We start from the raw sequence: 24,014 nt of genomic DNA on the forward strand, positions 1-24,014 counted from the left end.
GTGCTGTTGTGTTATGGATATATGATAAACGACTATTTGGTTTCATTAATAAAATCGGGGGGAGGATCCCTTTTAGTAAAAAAAACAACTTGCCAAAATTTTGGTCATGTCAAAAAATTGGTGGGGCTATATGGCGGCACAAACCAACCATACCCTACACCTTTGATTCCTGCCTCTCTAGCAAATCAATCCACACCATATTTAGAGTGACAAGGAGAACACCCGATCTACAAATCTATCCAAGAAAAACTCAAGTTCGTTGATTCCCTGTGAGACCCTAGCAAATCTTTTTACTCTTGGGTTTGTGGGAAACCCTAGACGGTTGGTGTTACCCGGGAGCTTCCAAGTCATGTGATTGTAGCCCGGGCTCGTTGATGAGTATTTGGATCTCGCCCCAAGAGCTACCCCTAGTGGAAGGGAACCTAAGCATTCAATGTTTGTGGTTCTCGGAGAAGAAGGTGATACATTCGTTGTCGTGGGAGCATTCGTTGTTCCCCACTCTCCAATATAGATTAGCACACCCCCAAGTGTGTGAACTTCGAATTATATCCTTGTCTCCACCACTTTTAGTTGTCTCTTAACCCTAGCTTTACTTGTTGTTTTACTTGCTTGTGTGTTATCTTGCGTAGCTTACTAGCTTGTTGTAACTCATCATATAGGGTTGTATCACCCAGTTGCATTTCTAGAGAATTTATATTTATGCTCTTGACTCTAAAAAGCAACTAAGAAAATAATTTAATTTGGTAGTCTCCTATTTAAACCCCCCTCTCTCTAGTGGACATTATCTACATCTTTGATCCTTCAATTACATCTCCAAATTCAACCATTTACGTGGGGACATTTATTTTGGGTGTTGGTGGTCCGTAAAGATCTCTAACTCGATTACCCCAAACCTCTATCGGCAGACTGAAAATTCCAAATTCCAGATAGAAATCTGGTCAAAATTAGAGCAACACATAGCTTTCGTCATATTAACGCAAACCTCGTTTAGAAAAGGAAACATTTCACTAAAAGCCTCGTCTCTACACTTCAATAGTAGGTATATGTGCAGCAAACTAGAGTAGAAGAGTGTTTTGGTTTAACATGCCTAAAAAGGCATAAGGTTGACACACAAGAGTGGCTCCAAATGATTTCTGCAAAGACCAAAAGGAACACTGCTGCCAGTATATTCATGTAGCTTTTATGTGACACATGGAATTTACAGTATTTATCTCTTTGTTCACGTGTATTCTGCAAGGACTATAATGCAGAGGGTTTCAGTAAGGGACAGGGATACGAACTGAAGGTGGACCAGATCTCATGTCCTCAAGAACAAGGTTGAAAAGTGTTTGAGCAATTGGGCCTTCTTTACCTGTGAAGGAACATGGAAAGCAATCGGCATTTGGTAGATGTTGGAGTTTGCAATAAACCATGAACTGTTTTAAAGAAACTTGACATAATTAAAACTAGCTAACTAAATTTTAAGAAAGAATTCTTCTTACCGGAGCCAATCATCTGATCATCCCACTGAACAACAGGTTTGACAAGAATTCCACTTCCAATGAGCATCATCTCGTCGGCCTCCTTCCCTTCCTGGACACTCACATTCCTTAAAGATATCCCACTGAGCATTCCATTCTCCACTAGCTGCTCGGCAAGGGCCAGAACCCGTTTTGCCGTGCACCCACTCAGGATCTTGTCGAAGCGGGGCATGAGAAGCTCCTTGTTCGGTGTCACAAAGCCAACATTCATGTTTGAACCCTCAGCGACGAAACCCTCATCATCCAACCAGATGCCGGTAAACCCACCATTTTCCTCACCTTCCACCTTGGTGAGTGCATTCGGCAGGTAGTTTACATTTTTCATGACCGCAAATTGTTGAGACTTTACCGGTATGGATGATGTGATCACTTTGCAGCCAGATGGTTCTGGCAAAGATGGACTTTCAATGACGACAGCGTAGAGAGCTGGGTTTCTACAGCCAGATGAAGATAACTGGAAGTCTCCAGGTCCAACAGACAACCAGTACCTGAGTGATCCTTGAGAACATTTTGATGCGCACACAGTTTGAATAAGTACGCTTCGAATTGTTGAACGGTCAAATGGCAATGGGATTTTGGCCATCTGGGCAGAATTCAGGAAGCGGTCGATATGCTGTTCTAACTCATAAAGGTGACTGCCAGTAATATGGAAAGAAAAAAAAAGTTAAGTAATTGATACTGATGAAGTTTGGACCATTACTTAAAAAGAAATTGAGCAAGAAGAATAACCCCTTGTTCACTTGCCAAATTCACACACAACTGCACACACGCATGCAAGAATGAATGCATGTGCGTCGACAAGAAGAAACTTACAAACTTTAATATATATACTAAGAGTAAATGACGGGTTAAGCAGAAAAAAGATAGACATCTTAGAAATTCATGCTAGTTGATAGAAGCAGATTTCTTACCCATCCATAATAGCAGCAGTATCAAAAACACCATGTCCTCTATGGACCATGTGATCATCAATCGGTATCACCATTGCTGAGGGATCTGTGGTAATTCCACCAAAAATACTAGAGTACATGGCCACGTAATTTTGACTTCTAGCACCAGATGCTTGGAACGCATCAAGCCTTTCTGCAATCTATAGGAAATAAAGTTCGGTTTTACTTAAGTTTGTGTTGTGGCACCACATTTCAAGAGAAGATCCTACTTTCATCAATTGCTTCATCAACACATCTTAGACAAATATTGCACTGATAGGAATTACAAAAATCTAATGCAGTTTAGATGCATAATTCATGTTTCCCGTTTTTTCTATATAATCTGATAAAGAAGATGGAACTTAAGAAATGCTCCAAGGCAGTCTCTACTTTCATGTAAGTACTAGGGTATGCCTTGAAGGAAAACGTCTGACTGGAAACTTGCCAAATTGAACCCAATGGCAATCCCCAAATGTCTTTCTATAACTCTGCAGATTGTTTACTAATCAAGAAAGCTAAGTGAAGATGAAACAGTGCTTTGAGGTTGCCAAATATACTGTGGTTGCAACAAACAGCTCTGAAGAACTTCAATGCAGAATAGTGTCCATCTAGCGCATGCTAACAGTGTAATGTATAGTGTAGACAATTGTGCGCTAACCAAAACATTAACTACAACGAGTGCAAGAGTAATGAGAACAAGTAGGACAGTTTGTTTCGAAAAGATGAAAGCATCAAACTTCCATGTTTTGCAAATGCCAGCAAAAGATTCCAATTAAACTATAGCAGACAAGACAAGAGACAAAGAAGTCCACCTCAGAGAAAGACAAGAGAGGGACATCAATTGGATTGACAATGGTGCCGGCCGGTGCTGCAGAACAAAATAGCTGTTCAGTTTAATATTATTGCTAAAGGGACTGCTAAGAGTAGTGTTGGTCTTGGTACACACAACGGATTTCATGTATGTGAGAGCAGAGAGCTGAGAATTATGATATTTCCAAAAGTATCTGAATACAACCAGAGATACCTAAAAGGTATCAAAGGGCGAAACACGACCATTTGTGCTCAACTCAGCTGGTGTTAAATATATGCAGTTATTTCAAGCCCAATGAAATCAAGATGTAAGGAGTAGGAAATTATGCTAATTTGTAGAAATACAGTTTTTTGGGGGGAAATTGTAGAAATACAGTTAATTACAGATTCCCATGTTTGACTAGAGGAACTGGCCTCACATTGCATCAGCCTATCGTGAAGGATCATCATGAAACAGAGTCACCAAAACAAACAACACATATCCTGATCAGCATGAGCTCACGATACAGCAACGCTACACATAAACGCAACCATAATATCTTCGCAGACTTAAACTAGTTCATCTTACCAGGACAAACTTACATTACACATATATTGTCACTTAAAATAGTCACATTATTTTAGAAAGGTAAGCCCAATTCACATCAATGATCCATTACACATGAAAAAGAGTTCCAATTCAGCAACCTTTATCAATCCGAACAATATATGTCAACTCGTATACAAGGGAAACAGACTCAAAATCCAGGGCACTTCAAGCAAACTTGGAACGGAACTAATGTTCGTAAATTATAACCGATGAAACGCTCTTTAAGTTCGGGCGAACAAAATGCATGACTGAACAAATTCACTGGACCATGGTAATTGGGAAAGCAGGGCTAGAAAAATGTTTAGTCCTTCTCTGGCACTAACCAAAGCTACGAGAGGGCATCCGCACAAAGCCGATCACCACGGAGCTGGGCACCCCCCGACTGTAACGATGCAGGAAGAACGAAAGGACAGAAGCGAGAAACTGCACGCTACAAACCTGCCCGATCGGAGCTCGCGGCGGCTCTAGCCACCGCCGCCCCCCACGAAGGAAGCCCTGCCGGCGCGACGGCTCGGCCCGATGACGGCGCGATTTTCTTCAAAGCGAGGAACGGCTGATGTGATGGGGAGACGCGGTGGCCGGCGGCAGCAGGCGGGGCGGAGAGGTGGGCCATCGGAGGAGAACTGGCAGAGGTGTAAGTGGAATCGTAGGCTATCAGCGACTCGGCACTTCGTCAGAGTCCATTCTGTTTTGGCGAGTACTGGGCGCCGGTGCGCCGGCCCAATAGTTGGGCCGGGCTTGCCCCAGCCACCCGATTGAATTACGCACAGCCGTCTGATTTCGTCTCTCACATCGGTTTTTTTCCCTCGTCTTTATACTGGTCAACGGCAGTGCCTTCGGAAGCGCATCGTCCCCGCCGCAGCTGGTCGCAGCCTCGCAGGAACAGAAGCTGCCGTTCATGGCGCGCTCGGTCGCGACGGCCAGGCCGCACGTCGTCTCCGAGGACGATGCTCGGCGAAGAACCTCTCCCCGCTCTCAATTTAGGTTGCAGATCTGTCATTGATTCAGTTGCTACTTCCCCGTTGACCGGATGAAATTCCCGTTGTTGATGGTCCATGGTTGCAGCGCTCCGGTTTGCCACCCGCTGCCCCCGTTTTCGCCGCTCGCCGCATGAGTTTCCAGGAACGACGACCACCAGTCGCACCATCGAAGGAACGTAGCAAAATATCTCGCTAGTTGTAGCAAAAAGCGACCACGGTTCCAGCAAAAACATCATCGCTGCCGTCGGCAGTCACAGCTCCGCCATGAATTGATGTAGCAAAAACCCCGCCGGTCATAGCAAACAGTGATAACGGTTGCAGCAAAATCAGCGGCGCCGCCGTCACGAGTTGCACCACCGCGCAGCTTCCGTCGCCGCCGCTCGCCATCATCAGTTCGCCGTTCCTCGGTTGAAACTTTTCAAAAGACCCGTAGCAGCTATCTCGCGGCCGGTTGTAGCTTTTCAGTTTGTGCGATGGCCGCCCACAACTTTTGTCTCTGTTTGAAGCTTTATTAGAAGCCGGTGGTAGCTTCCTTACACGACAGTTGTAGCATTTTTGGGTACTGTTTGCAGCTCCTACTGCACCATTTGTATCCTTCGCTCTTTCTCTGGTTCCAGCAAAAAAAGGGTCAGTCGTAGCATTTTGTATCACTGGTTGCAGCTCCGTCGATTGCTGGTCGCAGCTCCACCGCCGTCGGTTTGGTGGTTCCAGCAAAAAAGAAGCCGTTCGTAGCATTTTGTACAGCTGGTTCCAGCTCCGATGACTACCGGTTGAAACTCGTCTGCAGGAAGGTGAGGGTGCGCAGAGGACTATGGTTGTAGCAAAAACTTCACCGGTAGTAGCAAAATCGAACTATGGTTGCAGCAAATCATCATCGCCGACGTCGCGAGGTCATAGCTCTGCCTTGATGGAGGTAGCAAAAAACTTCGTCGGTAGTACCAAAAAACAACTACGGTTACAGCAAAACTTATCATCGTCGGTGCCCCACGACCATACTCTGTTTGTATCAAAAATAAAGCCGGTTGTAGCAAACAACGGAGCCGGTTGCAGCTTTTCGGCGTCGTCTATGGCTTCCGTCGTGTATGGTTGAAGCTTTTTTTTGCCGCTGGTTGAAGCTTTTCTGTAGCCGGTTGCAACAAAATTAAATGCCAGTTCCAGCTCGCGCTCCGCCCGGTTCCAGCAAAACAGTGATGGTTCCCAGCTCCGGCGATGGCCGGTTGCAGCAGAAAAGGAGGCTGCTTCCAGCTCCCAATCCAGCCGCTTCCAGCAAAAAAAACTGAGCAGAATAGCGTGCTCCCTGAGAAGGAGATGGAGGTGTGGAGGAGGAACAGGGAGAGGGGAGGGGGAGGCTTGCGGCGGTGGATCTCATCGGGGGCACGTGCATGGCGGAGTGTGCCGCGGGCGCAGCCGGAGACATGTGTGCTGGTGGGTGCGGGCGGGAGTTGATGCCTGTGATGCGGGTGCCCCGGCATCCTCGTTACAGGGAAGAAGAAGATAAGGAAAAGAACGATTGAAAACAGTTCTCTCGTTCGCCTTGTTTTTTTAAAGGGTGCTGCTACCATCGCCAGTCACACAATCGATACGATCGCAGGACCCGCGCGCATCCGGCGGATCTGGGAACGTTTCCCTTCTATTTTATGCACAAGTTGGGGGCCGTTGGAACCTGGGACCTGGGTGGTCGCACCTCATATGATTATTTGGATTATTCAATTCAAATGACTATGCAATTATAAGAGATGCCACTAAGTCGAATGAGATGATGGACCGAGCCGGAGATTATGCTGCCATCTATATTGGATAAATACCTTCGCAGTCACCTGCTCCAACAACATACACACCGCCTTAAATAGCGGTTGGTACTCCGCTCGTTGTAGCGTACACCACGTACGAAGCAAGTGCGTACAACGGAAAATAACCTGCAAAGGAGAAACACTTTTGTCATTAAAAACAACATCATTTCTACATAGCCAAAGCGACCATAGTAAGGCATACGCTCCTATCCTTATTAGCGTTTTGTACCTATTTGAAATACCGTCCAGCCAATGACCAAAAATATCGGCAACACTTGTGGGCGGATACAAATTTGACGCTATTTGGATGGCTGACCACGTAGTAGGCATATTGTCGGTCTATGGACTCTACTGTTGCCGAATTGTCGATCTTTTATCTTTTTGTTTATGAGACTACTGGTGTCTGGCTGTGTGCATCCTAATTATGCAGAGGCCGGATGATACTCTTAATGCTTTGTATCACTTTGATGCTACATTTTGGGATAATAAAAGGGCCCTTTATCAAAAAAGAGATGCCACTAATGAACTTATAGGCCCCGCTCTAATTTTCTCTACAAGAATAAACCTCTAAAATCCCATATACTGTGCTTTTATCCACGGTTATTATTTGTTCTAGAATGCAAATATTTTATTTACACTATCTGCTCATTACTTGCTGCAACTAGCAAAGCTACAACCACGGTAGATGTGAATGCAGGTAGGTTCGATAAGATCATCTAGGTTTGATAAACCTTGGGTTGCCTTCTCAAGGGAAAACTGGTCGAAAACCTTTGCACTAGGATGTTCAACAACTAGGTTTGCATAAGTAGTTGCACAATAGGTATGAAGCATTGTGTGTCAAACTCCGAGTGAAGTATGTTTTCTTCAACCATGGACGGTAGCCAACTTTTGCATCTCTATGATAAGTTTGTCGACCTCTGCCTACTCGAGGATGAACCCAATTTGCCCCCTTTTATATGATAATTTATGAATGACGTGTTGACGCTCAAAGGAGGTCTAGAAGACATATCCCTTGGTGTATCTGCGTACAAGCAGAGGTCTGACCTCAGGATATAGAGCTTGATCGGCGGGCTTGATTGACTTGGTACCCGCTGATCTAGAACCATGCCAAGGTGCAACACCGCGGGTTTGTTGTCCCAAATTCAGGGATCGATAGCTGAGAAGATTCTCCTTGCCCGGGCTCTGAAAGATAAACTGGCTATTACCTCGACGCTTGTTCCTCATGCAAGATTTTGACATCTATATATTGTGATGCTTCTCATCAAGGACTAGATTGCATCCTCATGCAAGATCGTCATGTGGTGGCATACACTTCTCGTTAGATGCATCCACGTGAGCTGATTTATCCAACTCATGATTTGGAACTTGCAGTCGTAGTACATGCTCTAAAACTTGGCGACATCACTTGCTCTAAAATTTGTGAAATCTACTCGGGTCATGAAAGTTTGAAGTGTATCTTTATCCATCCTGACTTGAATCTCAGGCAAAGACTATAGATTGAAATGACCAAAGACTATGATGTATGAATCTCCTTCACTCCACGCAAAGCAAATGTCATGGATGATGCACAAAGTCAAAAATCTTATTGCAACAATCTCATGATTATGCAAGATCGCCCCCTTCTTTATGAGTATTCTTGGAAGCTTAATCATGAGCTTGTTCCTCAAGGATTTTTTTGTCTATCTATGTTGCTAAACCAACTCTTGAGAATCGAATTAGAGCTGGTCAAACCCAAGATGTTAGTATATGTTGTATCAAAGAGAACATCACTACAAGGAAAGCTAAATGTTTCTCTTTAGATTCTCGAGGGAAGGTGTTCTTTGAAGACCGACTAGTGGTGCCAAGGAAAACATGGCTGGAGGCGGCTAATCCTTAAGGAAGCTCATAACACCTCTCTCTCCATTCATTCCACTAGTACCAAAATGAATCAGAAACTCCATGAAAGGTTATGGGGACTAGGATGAAGAGGGAACTCACTAGCTATGTTTTCTGAATGTGAAGTTTGTCATTGAGTCAAGGCGGAACTTCAACGATATTGGCACTCTTCAACCATTAGCTATTCTAGAGTGGAAGTGGAATAAAGTGGGCATGGATTTCACTAAACCTGGGACTTGGGCCAGGATTTTCTGGGTTGGCACGAAACCCGACCGGCACAGTACGGTCCAAAGCACGGCACAACACGAAGTAAAACAGGACAGGATGGCACGACACGATAAAACTGAGCCGGGATGGGCCTAAGATTGAGAAAATGGGTGGCAAAAACCGGTACGGTGATGAGGGTCGTGTTGGGCAACGTAGTAATTTCAAAAAAATTCCTACGCACACGCAAGATCATGGTGATGCATAGCAACGAGAGGAGAGTGTGATCTACGTACCCTTTGTAGATCGACAACGGAAGCGTTTGGTTGATGTAGTCGTACGTCTTCACGGCCTGACCGATCAAGCACCGAAACTATGGCACCTCCGAGTTTTAGCACACGTTCAGCTCGATGACGATCCCCGGTCTCCGATCCAGCAAAGTGTCAGGGAAGAGTTCCGTCAGCACGACGGCGTGGTGACGATCTTGATGTACTACTGCTGCAGGGCTTCGCCTAAGCACCGCTACAATATTATCGAGGACTATGGTGGCTGGGGGCGCCGCACACGGCTAAGAATAAGATCACGTGGATCAACTTGTGTTCATGGGGTGCCCCTTGCCTCAGTATATAAAGGATGGAGGAGGAGGAGGCCGACCAAGGCTAGGTGCGGCCAGGATGTGGAGTCCTACTAGGACTCCAAGTCCTAGTAGGAGTCCACCAAGAGGGGAGGAAGGGAGAAGGAAGTGGAGGAGAAGGAGAGGTGGCCAGCCCCCTTTTCCCTAGTCCAATTCGGACTAGAGGGGAGGGGGCGCAGCAGCCCCTTGGCCCTTTCTCCTCTTCCCACTAAAGCCCATCAAGATCCATTGCTTCTTCCGTAACTACCCGGTACTCCGAAAAATACCCGAATCACTCGGAACCTTTTCGATGTCTGAATATAGTCGTCCAATATATCAATCTTTACGTCTCGATCATTTCGAGACTCCTCGTCATGTCCCCGATCTCATCCGGGACTCCGAACTCCTTCGATACATCAAAACTCATAAACTCATAATATAACTGTCATCGAAACCTTAAGCGTGCGGACCCTACGGGTTCGAGAACAATGTAGACATGACCGAGACACGTCTCCGGTCAATAACCAATAGCGGGACCTGGATGCCCATATTGGCTCCTACATATTCTATGAAGATCTTTATCGGTCAGACCGCATAACAACATACGTTGTTCCCTTTGTCATCGGTATGTTACTTGCCCGAGATTCGATAGTCGGTATCTTAATACCTAGTTCAATCTCGTTACCGGCAAGTCTCTTTACTCGTTCCGTAATACATCATCTCACAACTAACTCATTAGTTGCAATGCTTGCAAGGCTTATGTGATGTGCATTACCGAGAGGGCCCAGAGATACCTCTCCGACAATCAGAGTGACAAATCCTAATCTCGAAATACGCCAACCCAACATGTACCTTTGGAGACACCTGTAGAGCTCCTTTATAATCACCCAGTTACGTTGTGACGTTTGGTAGCACACAAAGTGTTCCTCCGGTAAACGGGAGTTGCATAATCTCATAGTCATAGGAACATGTATAAGTCATGAAGAAAGCAATAGCAACATACTAAACGATCGGGTGCTAAGCTAATGGAATGGGTCATGTCAATCACATCATTCTCCTAATGATGTGATCCCGTTAATCAAATAACAACTCTTTTGTTTATGGTTAGGAAACATAACCATCTTCGATTAACGAGCTAGTCAAGTAGAGGCATACTAGTGACACTTTGTTTGTCTATGTATTCACACAAGTATTATGTTTCCGGTTAATACAATTCTAGCATGAATAATAAACATTTATCATGTTATAAGGAAATAAATAATAACTTTATTATTGCCTCTAGGGCATATTTCCTTCAGTCTCCCACTTGCACTAGAGTCAATAATCTAGTTCACATCGCCATGTGATTTAACAGCAATAGTTCACATCACCATGTGATTAACACCCATAGTTCACATCGATATGTGATCAACACCCAAAAGGGTTTACTAGAGTCAGTAATCTAGTTCACATTGCTATGTGATTAACACCCAAAGAGTACTAAGGTGTGATCATGTTTTGCTTGTGAGATAATTTCAATGGGTCTGCCACATTCAGATCCGTAAGTATTTTGCGAATTTCTATGTCAACAATGCTCTGCACGGAGCTACTCTAGCTTATTGCTCCCACTTCCAATATGTATCTAGATCGAGACTTAGAGTCATCCAGATCTGTGTCAAAACTTGCATCGACGTAACTTTTTACGACGAACCTTTTTGTCACCTCCATAATTGAGAAATATTTTCTTATTCCACTAAGGATAATTTTGACCGCTGTCCAGTGATCTACTCTTAGATCACTATTGTACTCCCTTGCTTAACACAGTGTAGGGTATACAACAGATCTGGTACACAGCATGACATACTTTATAGAACCTATGGCTGAGGCATAGGGAATGACTTTCATTCTATTTCTATCTTCTCCCGTGGTCGGGCTTTGAGTCTTACTCAATTTCACACCTTGCAACATAGGCAAGAACTCTTTCTTTGACTGTTCCATTTTGAACTACTTCAAAATCTTGTCAAGGTATGTATTCATTGAAAAACTTATCAAGCGTCTTGATCTATCTCTATAGATCTTGATGCTCAATATGTAAGCAGCTTTACCGAGGTCTTTCTTTGAAAAACTCCTTTCAAATATTCCTTTATGCTTTCCAGAAAATTATACATTATTTCCGATCAACAATATGGTGTTCACATATACTTATCAGAAATTTTGTAGTGCTCCCACTCACTTTGTTGTAAATACAGGCTTCACCGTATGTATGTATAAAACTATATGCTTTGATCAACTTATCAAAGCGTACATTCCAACTCCGAGATTCTTGCACCAGTCCATAGATGGATCGCTGGAGCTTGCATATTTAGTTAACACCTTTAGGATCAACAAAACCTTCTAGTTGCATCGTATACAACTCTTCTTTAGTAAATCCATTAAGGAATGCAGTTTTGTTTATCCATTTGCCAGATTTCATAAAATGCGGCAATTGCTAACATGATTCGGACAGACTTAAGCATAGATACGAGTGAGAAAATCTCATCGTAGTCAACACCTTTGAATTTGTCGAAAACCTTTTGTGACAATTCTAGCTTTGTAGATAGTAACACTACTATCAGCGTCCGTCTTCCTCTTGAAGATCCATTTATTTTCTATGGCTTGCCGATCATCGGGCAAATCCATCAAAGTCCATACTTTGTTCTCATACATGGATCATATCTCAGATTTTATGGCCTCAAACCATTTCGCGGAATCTGGGCTCATCATCGCTTCCTCATAGTTCGCAAGTTCGTCATGGTCTAGTAACAGGACTTCCAGAATAGGATTACCGTACCACTCTGGTGTGGATCTCACTCTGGTTTACCTACGAGATTTGGTAGTAACATGATCTGAAGTTACATGATCATCATCATTAGCTTCCTCACTAATTGGTGTAGTATTCACAGGAACAGATTTCTGTGATGAACTACTTTCCAATAAGGGAGCAGGTACAGTTACCTCATCAAGTTCTACTTTCCTCCCACTCACTTCTTTCGAGAGAAAATCCTTCTCTGGAAAGGATCCATTCTAAGCAACGAATATCTTGCCTTCGGATCTATGATAGAAGGTGTACCCAACATTTTCTTTTGGGTATCCTATGAAGACGCACTTCTCCGATTTGAGTTTGAGCTTATCAGGATGAAACTTTTTCATATAAGCATCGCAACCCCAAACTTTAAGAAACGACAACTTCGGTTTCTTGCCAAACCATAGTTCATACGGTGTCGTCTCAACAGATTTAGATGGTGCCCTTTTAACGTGAATGCAGCTGTCTCTAATGCATAACCCCAAAATGATAGTGGTAGATCGGTAAGAGACATCATAGATCGCACCATGTCTAATAAAGTATGGTTATGACGTTTGGACACACCATTACATTGTGGTGTTCCAGGTGGCGTGAGTAGTGAAACTATTTCACATTGTTTTAAACTGAAGGCCAAACTCGTAACTCAAATACTCTTCTCTACGATCAGATCGTAGAAACTTTATTTTCTTGTTACGATGATTTTTCACTTCACTCTGAAATTCTTTGAATTTTTCAAATGTTTCAGACTTATGTTTCATCAAGTAGATATACTCATATCTGCTCAAATCATCTGTGAAGATCAGAAAATAATGATACTTGTCGCGAGCCTCAATATTTATCGGACCACATACATCAGTATGTATGATTTCCAACAAATCTGTTGCTCGCTCCATTGTTCCGAAGAACAGAGTCTTAGTCATCTTGCACATGAGGCATGGTTCGCAAGCATCAACTGATTCATAATCAAGTGATTCCAAAAGCTCATCAGCATGGAGTTTCTTCATGCGCTTTACACCAATATGACCTAAACGGTAGTGCCACAAATAAGTTGCACTATCATTATTAACTTTGCATCTTTTGGTTTCAATATTATGATTATGTGTATCACTACGATCGAGATCCAACGAACTATTTTCATTGGGTGTGTAACCATATAAGGTTTTATTCATGTAAATAGAACAATAATTTATTCTCTTACTTAAATGAATAACCGTATTACAATAAACATGATCAAATCATATTCATGCTTAACGCAAACACCAAATAACACTTATTCAGGTTCAACACTAATCCCGAAAGTATATGGAGTGTGCGATGATGATCATATCAATCTTGGAACCACTTCCAACACACATCGTCACTTCACCCTTAACTAGTCTCTCTTTATTCTGCAACTCCCGTTTCGAGTTACTAATCTTAGCAACTGAACCAGTATCAAATACTGAGGGGTTGCTATAAACACTAGTAAAGTACACATCAATAACATGTATATCAAATATACTTATGTTCACTTTGCCATCCTTCTTATCTGCCAATCACTTGGGGTAGTTCCGCTTCCAGTGACCAGTCCCTTTGCAGTAGAAACACTTAGTCTCAGGCTTAGGACCAGACTTGGGCTTCTTCACTTGTGCAGCAACTTGCTTGCTGTTCTTATTGAAGTTCCCCTTCTTCCCTCTGCCCTTTTCTTGAAACTAGTGGTCTTGTCTACCATCAACACTTGATGTTTTTCTCGATTTCTACCTTCGTCAATTTCCGCATTACGAAGAGCTTGGGAATCGTTTCCGTTATCCCTTGCATATCATAGTTCATCACGAAGTTCTACTAACTTGGTGATGGTGACTAGAGAATTCTGTCAATCACTATCTTATCTGGAAGATTAACTCCCACTTGATTCAAGCGATTGTAGTACTCAGACAATCTGAGCATATGCTCACTAGTTGAGTGATTCTCCTCCATCTTTTAGCTATAGAACTTGTTGGAGACTTCATATCTCCCAACTCGGGTATTTGCTTGAAATATTAACTTCAACTCCTGGAACATCTCATATGCTCCATGAAGTTCAAAACGTCTTTGAAGTCCCGATTCTAAGCCATTAAGCATGGTGCACTAAACTATCAAGTAGCCATCATATTGAGCTAGCCAAACGTTCATAACGTCTGCATCTGCTCCTGCAATAGGTCCGTCACCTAGCGGTGCATCAAGGACATAATTCTTCTGTGCAGCAATGAGGATAAACCTCATATCACTGATCCAATCCGCATCATTGCTACTAACATATTTCAACACAATTTTCTCTAGGAACATATCAAAATAAACACAGGGAAACAACAACACGAGCTATTGATCTACAACATAATTTACAAAATACTACCAGGACTAAGTTCATGATAAATTTAAGTTCAATTAATCATATTACTTAAGAACTCCCACTTAGATAGACATCCCTCTAATCCTCTAAGTGATTACGTGATCCAAATCAACTAAACCATGTCCGATCATCACGTGAGATGGAGTAGTTTCATTGGTGAACATCACTATGTTGATCATATCTACTATATGATTCACGCTCGACCTTTCGGTCTCCGTGTTCCGAGGCCATATATGTATATGCTTGGCTCGTCAAGTATAACCTGAGTATTCCGCGTGTGCAACTGTTTTGTACCCGTTGTATTTGAACATAGAGCCTATCACACCCGATCATCACATGGTGTCTCAGCACGAAGAACTTTCGCAACGGTGCATACTCAGGGAGAACACTTCTTGATAATTTAGTGAGAGATCATCTTATAATGCTACCGTTAATCAAAGCAAGATAAGATGCATAAAAGATAAACATCACATGCAATCAAAATAAGTGATATGATATGGCCATCATCATCTTGTGCTTGTGATCTCCATCTCCGAAGCACCATCGTGATCACCATCGTCACCGGTGCGACACCTTGATCTCCATCGTAGCATCGTTGTCGTCTCGCCGAGCTTGTGCTTCCACGACTATCGCTACCGTTTAGTGATAAAGTAAAGCATTACAGCGCGATTGCATTGCATACAATAAAGCGACAACCATATGGCTCTTGCCAGTTGCCGATAACTCGGTTACAAAACATGATCATCTCATACAATAAAATTTAGCATCATGTCTTGACCATATCACATCACAACATGCCCTGCAAAAACAAGTTAGATGTCCTCTACTTTGATGTTGCAAGTTTTACGTGGCTGCTACGGGCTTAAGCAAGAACCAATCTTACCTACGCATCAAAACCACAACGATAGTTTGTCAAGTTGGTGTTGTTTTAACCTTCGCAAGGACCGGGCGTAGCCACACTCGATTCAACTAAAATTGGAGAAACTGTCACCCGCAAGCCACCTATGTGCAAAGCATGTCGGGAGAACCGGTCTCGCGTAAGCGTACGCGTAATGTCGGTCCGGGCCACTTCGTCCAACAATACCGCCGAACCAAAGTATGACATGCTGGTAAGCAGTATGACTTATATCGCCCACAACTCACTTGTGTTCTACTCATGCATATAACATCAACATATAAAACCTAGGCTCTGATACCACTGTTGGGCAACGTAGTAATTTCAAAAAATTTCCTACGCACACGCAAGATCATGGTGATGCATAGCAACGAGAGGAGAGTGTGATCAACGTACCCTTTGTAGATCGACAACGGAAGCGTTTGGTTGATGTAGTCGTACGTCTTCACGGCCTGACCGATCAAGCACCGAAACTATGGCACCTCCGAGTTTTAGCACACGTTCAGCTCGATGACGATCCCCGGTCTCCGATCCAGCAAAGTGTCAGGGAAGAGTTCCGTCAGCACGACGGCGTGGTGACGATCTTGATGTACTACTGCTGCAGGGCTTCGCCTAAGCACCGCTACAATATTATCGAGGACTATGGTGGCTGGCGGCGCCGCACACGGCTAAGAATAAGATCACGTGGATCAACTTGTGTTCATGGGGTGCCCTTGCCTCAGTATATAAAGGATGGAGGAGGAGGAGGCCGGCCAAGGCTAGGTGCGGCCAGGATGTGGAGTCCTACTAGGACTCCAAGTCCTAGTAGGAGTCCACCAAGAGGGGAGGAAGGGAGAAGGAAGTGGAGGAGAAGGAGAGGTGGCCGGCCCCCTTTTCCCTAGTCCAATTCGGACTAGAGGGGAGGGGGGCGCAGCAGCCCCTTGGCCCTTTCTCCTCTTCCCACTAAAGCCCATCAAGGCCCATTGCTTCTCCCGTAACTACCCGGTACTCCGAAAAATACCCGAATCACTCGGAACCTTTCCGATGTCCGAATATAGTCGTCCAATATATCAATCTTTACGTCTCGATCATTTCGAGACTCCCCGTCATGTCCCCGATCTCATCCGGCACTCCGAACTCCTTCGGTACATCAAAACTCATAAACTCATAATATAACTGTCATCGAAACCTTAAGCGTGCGGACCCTACGGGTTCGAGAACAATGTAGACATGACCGAGACACGTCTCCGGTCAATAACCAACAGCAGGACCTGGATGCCCATATTGGCTCCTACATATTCTACGAAGATCTTTATCGGTCAGACCGCATAACAACATACGTTGTTCCCTTTGTCATCGGTATGTTACTTGCCCGAGATTCGTTCGTCGGTATCTTAATACCTAGTTCAATCTCGTTACCGGCAAGTCTCTTTACTCGTTCCGTAATACATCATCTCACAACTAACTCATTAGTTGCAATGCTTGCAAGGCTTATGTGATGTGCATTACCGAGAGGGCCCAGAGATACCTCTCCGACAATCGGAGTGACAAATCCTAATCTCGAAATACGCCAACCCAACATGTACCTTTGGAGACACCTGTAGAGCTCCTTTATAATCACCCAGTTATGTTGTGACGTTTGGTAGCACACAAAGTGTTCCTCCGGTAAACGGGAGTTGCATAATCTCATAGTCATAGGAACATGTATAAGTCATGAAGAAAGCAATAGCAACATACTAAACGATCGGGTGCTAAGCTAATGGCATGGGTCATGTCAATCACATCATTCTCCTAATGATGTGATCACGTTAATCAAATAACAACTCTTTTCTTTATGGTTAGGAAACATAACCATCTTCGATTAACGAGCTAGTCAAGTAGAGGCATACTAGTGACACTTTGTTTGTCTATGTATTCACACAAGTATTATGTTTCCGGTTAATACAATTGTAGCATGAATAATAAACATTTATCATGATATAAGGAAATAAATAATAACTTTATTATTGCCTCTAGGGCATATTTCCTTCAGGTCGTGCTTGGACCGGGCCAACACGGTTTGGGTCTAAAATCTTCGTAAACGCGTGTTGTGATTATTAGGAGAACCTATATAATGTAGTTATGTTCTTGTAAACAAAGAAAAGAGGGGTTTGCAAATAAATATGTATTTATGTACTCCCTCCATCCCCAAAGAATGACTCAACTTTGTACTAACTTTGTACTAAAGCTAGTACAAAGTTGAGTCACTTATTTTGGGACAGAGGGAGTACTTCATAAGATGCCTTAATTAGAAATTTTGAAATACAAAATGCATGTCGTAGTTAAATATCTTGATTTAAAATGAAGCGTATTGTACTGGGCTGTGCTTGGGCTGGCCCGATCCGAAGGCGGCACAAAGGGCGATTGGGCCATGCTTGGGCCTCCCTTTGGCATGACACATGGCCTGGCATGACACGGTAAGTAATCCGAGCTGGGCTGGCCCAGTTTACCATGGCCCGAAGCACGATAAGTTCGGGTCGGGCCTAGGCCATCCCACTTTTCCCCTTCTTCTACCTTGTTGTCTCCCCTATGTGTCACACATAGGGCACATGCCAATGTTGATGCTCCCTAAAACCTAAACAGGGCTGCCACGGGCAAGACTAGCAATGGGGATTGCTCAGGCGGGCATTAGACTCCCATCGTCGTCCCCGCGACAGCCTTCGCATGCCCGTCCCCGTCCCCATACCTGCTTGTGGGGATAAAAATATTCCCATCCCCATCCCCATCCCTATCGATTTTTTATCCTCGTGATGAAACCCATACACACAATCAACAACAACCTTCGATAGCATTTCAGTAGAAAATAGCATTTCAGCACAATAAATAATATGTTGTGGCTAGCTAGGTTAGGATTTTCTTAGCGTTTTTTGACCAAAGGGGTGGGATGGGTGGAAATTTGGGTGGGTAAGGGTGGGAATTACCTGGGATTTACTAATTTTAGATCCCACATTTAAGGCCTTCATAGGTAAGGCGGGTAACGGGCTCGGGCAATGCTATCTCATTCCCATCCTTGTCGTGCGAGCTGGGTAAGTTATTTGACCCACCAGATTCCACGGGGAAGCTCCCAACAAGCAAAAGAAGAAAGAGAAAACTTTTTGGGTTTTCTTTTTAATTACTACTACAAGCATGGAAATTAAACTAGCTAAAAGCTACAACTAATTTTTTTTGTTTTTATTAAGGTTTATCAAACACACAAGAAGAAAGCATAAAAAGGAAATAAACTAGCATGGATATTACAATAAAAAAGTATGAGCACCGACAACAAGCATGAGTGTGTGAACATGAATGTAATTTTAGTAAGAAATACGTAATCCCCCAAGCTTAGGCTTTTGGCCTAAGTTGGTCTATGGCCACGGCTGGCTTGGCGGATATCCAAATTTATAGTTGGGGTCGTACTGTGAAGAAACCTCGGCTTGCCACTGGTTGGCAATCACCTCCGGATCCCACTGGTAATCAGACTGTCGTGGAGGATCAAATTGTGGTTCTAGCTCTGGCTCTGTAGCTGATGTAGGGTTCCGGTAGGCATGAATGGCCTCCAACGGAACAAGGTACTTGCCTGCAGATAAATCAAACAAGAAAGGAGCAGGCAAGGTAATAGTCTCAGGATGATTTTTACCAAATATTAATTTGTACTCAAGCGCCTTTTCCCTATTCTTAACAATAAAATCATGTGCTACCGTACTCTTATAATCTAAATAGACAGGAGGCAGCAACTTCTCTTCCTTATCATAATGCCTAATAGGTATGTTAAAGTGTGCAGCGAGGCGCGAGACGAAGATGCCTCCAAGGACGGGGCCCTTAGTACGGTTAAGATTTAACCGCTTTGCAATAATAGCGCCCATACTGAATGTGTCATCACGAAATAAAGCATGGCATAAAATAACAATATCAGGGTCACTCAGGTTTCCATAGTTTCCGCGCCCAATTAAGCATCTAATAGCTAATATAGCAAAGTAACGTAGAACAAGAAAGTGTATGCTAGTAATTCGTGCGTCGGAAACCTCCCTCGTTTCCCCTACAGTAATGGTATCAATAAACCCATCCAGATCGTCACGATGTGGTTCCTCTACGCTGCCCTCGAAAGGGATCAAAAAACCCGACAAAAATCATGAAGTGACATTTCCTTATGCTCATCACATAAATAAAATTCCACCATAGGTGGTGAGCTCCTAGCATGGAAATGAAAGTTTTGCACAAAGATATTGGTGAGTAAGAGATACTGTTCGCGTTGGTCGTGGAGGAAGGCGGTGAGGCCTGCATTCTTAGCCAATTCATAGAAATCATCATAAATCTCGGCTGCTCTCAAGAAATCATCACAAGGCCATTCACATGGCCGAACCTCCGCAGTGCGAGGAAGATTATATTTGGGCCTCTGGTCCTCCTCACTTTGCTTATCCTTCGAGCTTTGGCTCGATGAGCCCCTCAAAAATCTCTTCATCTTTTTCTAAAAATTTCTGAAATTTTTAGTAACTTCAAAATAAAAGTGAACCAAACTCAACAATATTGATAGCAACTACTCCTACAAGTGCCTAGAGGCAATATCATGCATCAAAACTACTTTTGACCACATAAATTTGACATGCAAGCTCAAGAACAAGCTCACCTAAGCAGCAAAAATATGCAATGAATAAAGCACTAGAACAAAAACTAATTGGACCATTGGAGGAGTCACATACCAAGGAACAATCCCCCAAAACAGTTTTTTGAATGGAGCTTTGAGCAAGGAGACCGAAAATGGCAGCAAAATGAGCTTGGACTCAGGTTTGAGCTCGTTAGTGATGTTTGTGGGAGGAAGGAGTGTGTGGTAGTTGGAATAAGTGGAGGGGAGCCACCGTGGGCCCATGAGGCAGGGGGCGCGCCTAGGGGGTAGGGCACGCCCTCCACCCTCGTGGCCAGGTGCTTGCCCCCCATGTTGTGTTCTCAGTGCAAGATATTCTCAAATATTTTAGAAAAAATCATATTTAAATTTCAAGGCATTTGGAGAACTTTTATTTTCGAGGTATTTTTTATTGCATGGATAATTCAGAAAACAGACAGAAATTACTATTTTTGCTTTATTTAATATAAATAACAGAAAGTAAAAAGAGGGTACAGAGAGTTGTGTTTTCTAAATTCATCCATCTCATGCTCATCAAAAGGAATCCACTAACAAGGTTGATCAGGTCTTGTTAACAAACTCATTCCGAATAACATGGAACCGGAGAATTTTCGAATAACACTAGGTTACTTCAACGGGGATATGCACATCCCCAACAATAAGAATATCATATTTCTTCTTGACAGTAGGAAGAGGAAATTCAAAACCTCCAATAGTAATAGATGAAAATTTTCCAATAGAATTGATACTGTGGACTTGAGGTTGTTTCCTCGGAAAGTGTATCGTATGCTCATTACCATTAACATGAAAAGTGACATTGCCTTCGGTGCAATCAATAACAACCCCTGCAGTATTCAAAAAGGGTCTTTCAAGAATAATAGACATACTTCGTCCTCGGGAATTTCAAGAATAACAAAGTCCGTTAAAATAGTAACGTTTGCAACCACAACAGGCACATCCTCATAAATACCGACAGGTATAGCAGTTGATTTATCAGCCATTTGCAAAGATATTTCAGTAGGTGTCAACTTATTCAAATCAATTCTACGATATAAAGAGAGAGGCATAACACTGACACTGGCTCCAAGATCACATAAAGCAGTTTTAACATAGTTTCTTTTAATAGAGCATGGTATAGTTGGTACTCCTGGATCTCCAAGTTTCTTAGGTATTCCACCCTTAAAAGTATAATTAGCAAGCATGGTGGAAATTTCAGCTTCCGGTATCTTTCTTTTATTAGTAAAAATTTCTTTCATGTACTTAGCATAAGGATTCATTTCAAGCATATCAGTCAAACGCATATGCAAGAAGATAGGTCTAATCATTTCAGCAAAGCGCTCAAAATCCTCATCATCCTTTTTCTTGGATGGTTTGGGAGGAAAAGGCATGGGTTTCTGAACCCATGGTTCTCTTTCCTTACCATGCTTCCTAGCAACAAAGTCTCTCTTATCATAACATTGATTCTTTGATTGTGGGTTATCAAGATCAACAACAGGTTCAATCTCTACATCATTGTCATTACTGGGTTGAGCATCAACATGAACATCATCATTAACATTATCACTAGGTTCATGCTCATTACCAGATTGTCTTTCAGCATCAGAAGTAGAGATATCATTAGGATTCTCAGGTGTGTCAATAACAGGTTCACTAGAAGCATGCAAAGTCATATCATTTTTCTTTTTCTTCCTCTTAGAAGGACTAGGTGCACCAATATTATTTCTCTGAGAATCTTGCTCAATTCTCTTAGGATGGCCCTCGGGATACAAGGGTTCCTGAGTAATTTTACCACCTCTAGTCATAACTCTAACAGCATTATCATTTTTCTTACTATTTAATTCATTGAGCAAATCATTCTGAGCTTTAAGTACTTGTTCTACTTGAGTGGTAACCATAGAAGCATGTTTACTAATAAGTTTAAGTTCACCTTTAACATTACCCATATAATCACCCAAGTGTTCAAGCATATCAGCATTGTGTTTTAATTCTCTACCAAAATAAGCATTGAAGTTTTCTTGCTTAACCATAAAGTTATCAAACTCATCTAAGCATTGGCTAGCAAACTTAGTAAATGGGATTTCAGCTTTATCATATCTATAGAGAGAATTTACCTTTACTACCTGTGTCGGGTTATCAAGACCATGTGTTTCTTCAACAGGCGGTAAATTAAGACCATGTATTTCTTCAATAGGAGGTAAATTCTTAACATCTTCAGCTTTAATACCTTTTTCTTTCATAGATTTCTTTGCCTCTTGCATATCTTCAGGATCGAGAAATAGAATACCCCTTTTCTTCGGAGTTGGCTTAGGAGTTGGTTCAGGAATTGGATCAGGAAGTGTCCAATTATTTTCATTAGTCAACATATTATTCAATAAAATTTCAGCTTTCATCTGGTGTTCTTTCCCTGAAAACACAACCAGCACAACTATCCAGGTGGTCTCTGGAAGCATCGGTTAGTCCATTATAAAAGATATCAAGTATTTCATTTTTCTTAAGAGGATGATCAGGCAAAGCATTAAGTAATTGGAGAAGCCTCCCCTGAGCTTGTGGGAGACTCTCTTCTTCAATTTGCACAAAATTATATATTTCCCTTAAAGCAGCTTGTGTCTTATGAGCAGGGAAATATTTAGCAGAGAAGTAATAAATCATATCCTGGGGACTACGCACACAACCAGGATCAAGAGAATTAAACCATATCTTAGCATCACCCTTTAATAAGAACTGAAATATCTTAAGGATACAATAGTAGCGAGTTTTCTCGTCATTAGTGAACAGGGTGGCTGTATCATTTTTTTGAACCGAGCGTAACCCCTTTCCATTACTTTTGTAACGGAAATATAACAGTTCAACGACCACCCAAGAAACCAAAGAAAGGGGAATGCGAGTTCAAGCATCCCTGGGAAACCCACGATAAACACCCGTCATCGGGCAGTTCATCGCGGGGGGAAACCCAGTGACACCAACATAACTACTATACGCACACAAAATCAACAGGCTGACCAGAGTTATGCTCACGCAGGAGCTGAATACCAAACACACCACCAGACACCAGAACACCAAAAGATAATCCGGAACAAAGGAAAGCATTACTCGGGAGGAAACGAGTTGTAGAGGAGCTTTTTTCCTGCCATCCACGCCCTCAGTTGTTCCCTCCTGGCGCCGCGCAGATATGCATCATGTTCGAGGCATTGATCGTCAGCATCTTAGCTCCACGCTCCATTGCTTCATGGTCTTCTCCCCTCATCAGACCTGCCCAGTATGTAATATAACCACAAGCAACATATATCACGTTAAATGGAGATCCCAACTTCTTGAATTCAAAGGTGGTTCTGTTACGAAAATTCCACATAGCCCAGCAAAGTGCAGCTAATCCAAAATTATAGAACTTCTCTCCATCTGTAAGGAAGCTGTAGCACCAGGAGAAAATATTGCCAAATGTTATTCGGACAACGGTCCGTGCGCAACATGCATCCAACAGTCCTCCACATGACCCTAGCAACCGGACATGTGAAGAACAGATGTTGGGATGTCTCCCTATTATTACAAAAGCAGGAGGGATTCCCCAACCAGTTTCGCCTCCTCATCACATCCCTAGTCCGAATAGAGTCTTGAAAAAGTTACCACAAGAAGATTTGAATCTTAAGCGGGATTTTGGCTTGCCAAATCCACTTGTAATTACACCCAGCCAAGTTCCCTTCCAGGTATTCGTATATAGACTTGGTAGAGAACTTGTTCTTTCTCCCCAAGGACCACACGATTTGATCAGGTTCGTCAGAGGTCGGCCACAAGGATACCATATTACTCATATCCCTCCACTACTCCAGCAGAGGGGGATGGAGGCGCCTTCAAAAAAAGTTGTCATCTACACCATTTTTAAACTTTGCAACCGTGACCCCTTGGTCGTTACAGATGCTGTAAAGCTCGGGAAATTGGACACGCAAGGGAGTTTCACCATCGATACAATCATCCCACACTCTAGCCAAGTTACCAGGTTTAAGAACTACT

At 42.9% G+C, this 24,014-nt stretch overlaps 1 protein-coding gene across 1 annotated transcript; it reads right to left on the minus strand.

The window, feature by feature from the left end:
- Positions 1–1,056: 1,056 nt before the first annotated feature.
- On the minus strand, positions 1,057–4,548 carry LOC123127210 (D-amino-acid transaminase, chloroplastic). Its single transcript, XM_044546790.1, has 5 exons — positions 4,287–4,548; positions 3,262–3,317; positions 2,432–2,610; positions 1,482–2,155; positions 1,057–1,351 (listed from the first exon to the last, which is right to left on the minus strand). Exons 1-5 carry the CDS (start codon positions 4,459–4,461, stop codon positions 1,257–1,259), a joined length of 1,179 nt encoding a protein of 392 aa, XP_044402725.1. The 5' UTR covers positions 4,462–4,548; the 3' UTR covers positions 1,057–1,256.
- Between the last annotated feature and the right edge of the window lie 19,466 nt (positions 4,549–24,014).

This window comes from Triticum aestivum, chromosome 6A (genome assembly GCF_018294505.1).
Source record: "Triticum aestivum cultivar Chinese Spring chromosome 6A, IWGSC CS RefSeq v2.1, whole genome shotgun sequence".
In the NCBI taxonomy this organism is placed as follows: domain Eukaryota; kingdom Viridiplantae; phylum Streptophyta; class Magnoliopsida; order Poales; family Poaceae; genus Triticum; species Triticum aestivum.